General features: G+C 35.7%; 1 protein-coding gene across 1 annotated transcript; it reads right to left on the bottom strand.

Annotated features, from left to right (window-relative positions):
- Nucleotides 1-46: 46 nt before the first annotated feature.
- Nucleotides 47-6,855, bottom strand: LOC112553360 (craniofacial development protein 1-like). Its single transcript, XM_025220530.1, is given in 9 exon segments — nucleotides 47-358; nucleotides 660-745; nucleotides 1,221-1,259; nucleotides 1,261-1,306; nucleotides 1,662-1,784; nucleotides 2,167-2,273; nucleotides 3,368-3,590; nucleotides 5,075-5,213; nucleotides 5,595-6,855. Coding segments are annotated over 9 exon segments (912 nt in total). The 5' UTR covers nucleotides 5,650-6,855; the 3' UTR covers nucleotides 47-264.
- Nucleotides 6,856-6,880: the final 25 nt, after the last annotated feature.

A 6,880-nucleotide genomic window follows, 5' to 3' on the forward strand; every position in this document is an offset into this window, starting at 1 on the left:
TTTTAATGAAAAAGGAAAATGACTTGTGATAAGAGAATGTATGTGATATAACCACCATTCTATATAGAAAGAATAAAGGGTATGTTATCTCATTTCTGACGAGTAAAACCCAAGATTAGTGTAGCTTTGTTAGCACTAAACAATGATGGTCATGGTTTCTTTTAAGATCTGGTTTGATTCATTTTCTAGGGTTAAAAATAAAACCCTCACAACACCACAGATGAGACATACACAAAAAGATGCACTACTTTTCTTATATTGCTGTCATCTTTTGCCTCTGTTGCTCAGTCGAAGATCTCGCTCAATCTCAAACTGCCGAACGTCAGCACGGTTTAGAAAAGCCATCCTCTCTATATAACTGTTAAAAAAATTAGGTCACACCACAGCATTATTTAAAAATATATTAAAAACTTCTGACAGAGCTTATTTTCTTTTTGATGCCCTGACCATTTGTTTATATGTTGTAGTCTGTGCATGTTTGAATGTTGCGTTTTGGTCTGTGTGCATTTTCTGCATTTGTAAGACTGTAAATCGCCCTGATCCTTTTTTTGGGGAATAGTGCTATATAAGAATAGTTTACTACTACTATTAGTAGTAAAAATTCTCCCACCAAAAAAAAAAGTTATATCATGAAGTGAAAAAAACACTGTACTACTCACCCATCCTTTCCTTTGTTGTGGTTTGTTAGCTCCTCGTTGATACCCTCTTTTGCTTTGAAAGATTCCCAGTCAAGTTTTGACTTTTCCTAGAATTGTGAACAATATTGGAAAGATTTTTCAGCGTAATCAATCTGTCAACGCTTATTTTCCCAATCATTCAGGTGCTATTTTGACAATGCAAAAGTGCTTAACACAGGTGCCTGAAGGACGTATGTCAAGTATAGCTCATAAGCACCATGAAGCTAGATTATTCCAGCCTTGATTTATATATTTAAATTTTTTTTTTTTGCATTCAACATGATGTCCCTGAAATTTTTCCCTAAAGGTGCTAAGATGAAAACTATACAAGGTGTGGGAGCTCTGTATACCTATCAGCAGGCTATACATGCATCAGGGGTAAAGCAAAACCTAAGACTCAACTTTTCAAAGGACCGAAATATTTGATCAACTCATGGTAGTCATTTATTTTAAGCAGACTTTTCCCCCTGAAACATTTGAAGTAACCCAGACTGTCACACAACTTAAACCTCCAGCAAAATGGCACAAAACAGTAGAACTTACCAAAGTCCCCATCTTTTGCTTTTTGCCAATTTTGCTTAAATACGCTTCCAAGGCCACTTCCTGTAGGTGCTGGTCTCTTCAGACCCCTACAGTTTGAAAAAAAAAATTTTAAAACCTGTTGATATTTCATCAAAAGACTTGCTGTGGAATAGCAATTTAGATTCTAGATTTAATGTGCAAAGCAAGAATACCTATAAGGACCAATATTTTATGACCTTTTATTACAGCATATTTTACTGTAACCAACCTCCTAACTAAAAATTTGTCAATGTCACACATCTTTTATATATTACAAATGTGTGATCAGAAACAAAAAAGTGGCACTTGACAAAGTATGTGATGCTGGGCAGGGGGGGAGGATGGGGGAAAAATACCATACAAATGCCCTTGATCATTAGCTTATCATCTTTTTATCTTTCCCAACACAGAAGATCAACTTACGGCAATGTGCTGCTAGATGTTGAAGTGGTTGTAACTGCTAGTGCAGCTGGCTCTTGTTTGTCCTGCTGTGCTTTTATCTCTGCTTGCGCCTCTTTAGAATTTGCATCCACCTCTTTCGTCACCCTGATAAAGAAGAATCAAAATTTGTGGACCAAGTGCAGCATATTATAGATGTGATTTGTAACTGCACAGTGTGAGAGTAATACTGGCTCAACAGTATATCAATATAGTCAAATGTAATGTCCAAAAAATGTGGGAGGTCATCTCATCAGCACCACCACCTTCATAACTCAAAGCCATGGTTGTTACGGAGACAGCCCTGACTATTCTTAAAGTTCTCATTGTTCACCATGCTTTACCCTTTTAGAATAAAAAACTCATTAAGACCTCAAAACCTTGTCACAGCTGAAAGTTGTTCTCTCTCTCTCTCACACACACACAATTATTATAGACCCCACTCTCCACCATGGAAATGTTTGATTATCTAAAACTAACATTTACTTACCTTACTTCCTCTCCTGCAAAATCAAAAACTTGTGTGATTGTGACCTTATCTGCAGAAGCCTTTACGCCATTAGTCTTGGCAGTACTTGCACTCTCCTGGGGATTCCCCTAACATATTTAAAACAAAAATAATTGCAAGTTCTTAGAAAGTCTGGAAAGTCTATTGAACTGCACACAAAGTTGAACACAACTATCTCAACTCCGGTCATCTGAATTCTCATGACAAACAATAGCACCCCAACATTTTAATTCACTGCAGAGAAGAGTGAGGCTGTGCCTGCATCTTTTTAGTAAATGTGCACATACATTGTTGCTTATTTTACACATTTTGACATTTATAAAGTGTATGAGTATTATTTAGGGACGGTAGGGGGATTTGACTATGCTTGAATGAGGCAGGAACTATTCCATAAGAATACTGGAAAAAGGGCTCCTACTATCCAAAGATATCCTGTTTTGGGAATAGGTTCAGATACCAAGGTTCAACTGTCTTACACCTAGAGATGTTAAAGATGAAGCACTAGCATGGCATAGCATATTTACCACTATTTTCACTCAGATGAGGAGAAAAACTTTATAACCTTTTGTTGTAATAGCAAATGTCTTTCCAGTCAAAACTTAGGTTTCTGATAAGATCACAATTTATTATTTTTGATAAATGGACACTGATATTTATGCCTATGGTGAATCTCCAGCTAAGTTAATCCAAACTAGCACAATTCATAAGCACATAAAAATAATGAAAATCATGGGCCTCATACAGGGTTTCAGAATAAGGCTGGAGTGTGAAAAGTTGTTATCCTTTGACTGTGTGTGTGCTTATACCTCCATGCCAAATTGCATTAATATTTCAGCAATCAGCATCACTAATGCAATGGGTGTTTTTATAAAAATACATCTGGGACGACAGCAGTTTTGTACTCCAGTTGTCTAGGCCCTTTGAGCATATAGCATGAAATGATCTAAGCACCAGACTTTCTCAGACTATGCACCAGACTTTCTTAATTTATGCTGACGTTTCATGAACAAGTAATGCTGCTGGCACAGTAAAACGTACCACCATCAAAAGAGAAAAAAAAAAATCAATGTCCTTTATATAAAATACAGAATTGATCTCAGAATGAAACCTTATTTAACCCAACCATTCTCCCCAAAATGGGGATGGAGGGACTTTTTGTTTTCTTATCATGAATAATACTCACCAAACTCAATGATGCAGTTGAAGAAGGCTTTTTAGGTGGTGGCTTGACATCTGATATAAAACTAGCCCACAAATCATCTGCCCTCTTTTTTTCCTTATTTTCTTTCAGCTCTTTAGTCTCTTGTTTTATTTGTCCTGCAAGTTCTGTATTTCTCTCACCACCTGGTTCCTCTTCATTGGTTTCAACACTCTGCTCATCCAGTTTAATTCCTCCTTTTCGCTTCCTGCTAAGGAATATACTAAAGTCAGTTACAAGAAACAAAACACTACAGCATAAATATTGCTGTAGAAATAATGCCTAATTTAATGTATAAATTTCTCAAGCGTATTTACTCCTTAGCATCAAATGAATCAGAATATGCACTCTAAAGATGTGGAATTTTTTGTGAAAAGCAACTCTCCTTCCCCCAGAAACTAGACCATAAGTGGTTTTGATGATGACACATACATCACTAAATAACATGAATGAACAAAATTGACTAGCAGGTGTCAGCAGTGGAGGGTGCATTTGAACTACATCAAGCTGTGAATGTTAGGCTGGTTTATGATTAACATGAAAACAAGTGATGATATTTGTGTTGCAAAAGATGTGTTAAGGTACAGTAATCCCTCATTTATCGCAGGAGATGCGTTCCAGAACCACCCGCAAAAACCGAAAATCCACAAAATAGAAACGGTATATTTATGTATTTATACACTATATTAAGGCTTTATAAACCCTCCCCACAAACTTTTATGCTAAATAAACCTTTCTCATTTCCTTAATAACCATTCCCACATTGTTCTGCGCATGTATTGTACCTTTCCAGTAAATAAAAGAACACATAATATGTACTGTACTGTAGAGTAATACAGTATCTGTAATAAAACAGAAGACGAAAAAGTACACAACGCGCCACTGTACTGAGCCAATCGGGGGCCGGGATACAACGCAGAACTCTCTAGTTGGTCGCTTCTCTAGCAACCAACCAATCGTGTGTTGTTTGCAATTGTGAGTAGGCATGTAGCGTCCCAGGCAAGCAATGCTGGTTCTCATTTCAGAGTAAATGCATGTACTATTTACTGTAATTCATATTAATTTTATTATTTATAATATTTCTTTATTGTTAGAATTAATATTAGCAATATATTTTTATGCACTTTGGGCTTTTTTCATCTAAAAATTCTTAAAATATATGTATTTTCCACTGACCGAATTTTGCAGAAAATTTGCAAAGAAGCGTAGATCTGTGAATCATTTTTCCCATTAATTTCTTATAAAAAACCCGCGAAATAGTGAAGCCGCCAAATAAAGCACAAAGTGGCGAGGAGGGATTACTGTATACAATTGGAGTCACATGATCTATACTGTCCAATGATGTTATTTTATTAGATGAGGTGATACTTTGGCAAATAATACAAAATCATCTGCTCTTCTTGAAGAAATGCATTGAAGCAGTTATAATACTTGTATAAAAATTAGGCCTGGACCATGCAAGGTCATATGACTGAATTTGCATATCTCTGTCAACTATTAGCTGTAGCATATTGGTTGAATGGATCATCAACAGGTGTCCCTCTCGGTTGTCTGTGAGTCATATTTGCTCCTGTTATATTCTTATAATCTTATATGTTGAATTTATAGAGTGGAAAAAATTATGAGTAAGCAAAAATGGAATCCTCCTATAACCCTACAAGCAAGGCCACTTAAAATGTGCTAAAAACAAACCTAGATAAAATGGATGATTTTTTCTTCCCTTTCTTTTTTGTTTTGGATCTGTTTGTGTTCTCTGCATCCCCATCCTCTACCAACAGGGATAAATCTTCCTCGTCACCAGAATTTTCCTCCTCGCTTAACTGTTCACCTTCTGAATAATAAAACAAAAAGGCGTTTATAAAATGCCCATAAATATTTCGTCGACGTTATTGCATAAACTAAGAACTTACATGGAACTAGGAAAGATACTATTCAGTTGCTACTATTATTAACTTCACACATACACACATATTAGCAAAACACGTTGAGTCACTTGACAACCATTATATTTTTTATTTATACTTGGTGTGAACGATCACAATATATCAATATAATTGATTATATTTCTATGGTACTTATGTGATCTACCATCCTATCCATAAACATACAGGACCTAAGAAAACAAAATGTTCGGATCCGCACTATCGTTAGGGTCGGTATGTCGGCTGAATTGTCAGTCAAGATGCTGCATAAGTTACCAAATATCACACACCTGAAGGTACGTAGTCTGCGTCGTCTTCAGAGTTATAATCTTCAAAGTCCGACATTTTAACACACAATGTAATGAGCTTGGGATCTTGTTGCGTAGTGAGGCAGATTGGACGTAGAAAGTTTACTTCGGTGGCAAAGTAATGGCGCACATGTGGATGACCTCCCTTAGCTACTATATGAGAATACAACAAATAAAGTTGAGCCAAATAAGAATCACTATCCGACACTCTGTAGACTGGAGTTGGTGTAATATTCGTCTATGATGACAGCAGCTCAAAAAAGAAGAAGAAAGTATTTCCCCTCCATCATCTATTTTACGTTAGATTCGAATTCGAAGGACACCCTGATCGCTCGATCAGTCATTGTAATAGTAATAAATGCGAAGTTTGTAAATCGCATACTCTCACTCCTAACGAGCATACTCTATAACGCTTAAGAACAAGAACGAAAACATGACAGCACCAAGGGATAGGAAAACAATCAAATAACATATGAACTATAGAAGAATAAACAACAGCACTAATAAAGAATAAAATCAAATACAGGAAACGCGAAGAGGAGCGAAATAAGAACTGAGGATAATACGATGTAGCAAAAGGGTGTTAAGAGTAATGTTTACGGAAGAGGTGCATACACTAACTCGTGTGTAATTCAAATCAAAGATTGGTAGTGGATGATGAAATGAATTTTTTATAGCTGGATGGCTTGCTTCCAATTTAAATTAGCTTCAGCAAAGTTTGACCAATGATCAGATGAGGTATTTAATTATTAACCTGAATTTGTTGTGTTATTTATTTTTATTTGCATACAGCGTATTATGAGTCTACAGTTGAGAAATGAGAGAAATAAATCTGCTTTATTATTAACCATCTTGTAGACAATCCACAAAGACCATAATATTGGGTCAAATGAAAAAAGGGCTATTCTTTTTAAAGTATAGTTCCTACTAACTTTATTTCTTCTCCTTTTGCAATGCCTTATACATGCAGTTGTTGAAAAAAACCCATGAGGTTTGGAATAGTATGTATGCATATGGTGAGCCATTGTCATGCACATATCTGTAAAATCTGTGTTTGCCATTAATTTCAGGTTTTTATTTTCTACTATGTATAACATGGTGTGCAATTTATAAACCTCCACATTGTCAAATAAATTGTTCTTGTGCTCTGTATCTGCCAAATAGTTAATAGAACCAATAATACTACTATATCTCAGCTATTTTTGTGTTAATTAGCATGTTATACAGTTACTGCACAAGTAACATTTGTAGAAGATTTATAATGGAGA

This window comes from Pomacea canaliculata, linkage group LG12 (assembly GCF_003073045.1).
Source record: "Pomacea canaliculata isolate SZHN2017 linkage group LG12, ASM307304v1, whole genome shotgun sequence".
NCBI lineage: Eukaryota > Metazoa > Mollusca > Gastropoda > Architaenioglossa > Ampullariidae > Pomacea > Pomacea canaliculata.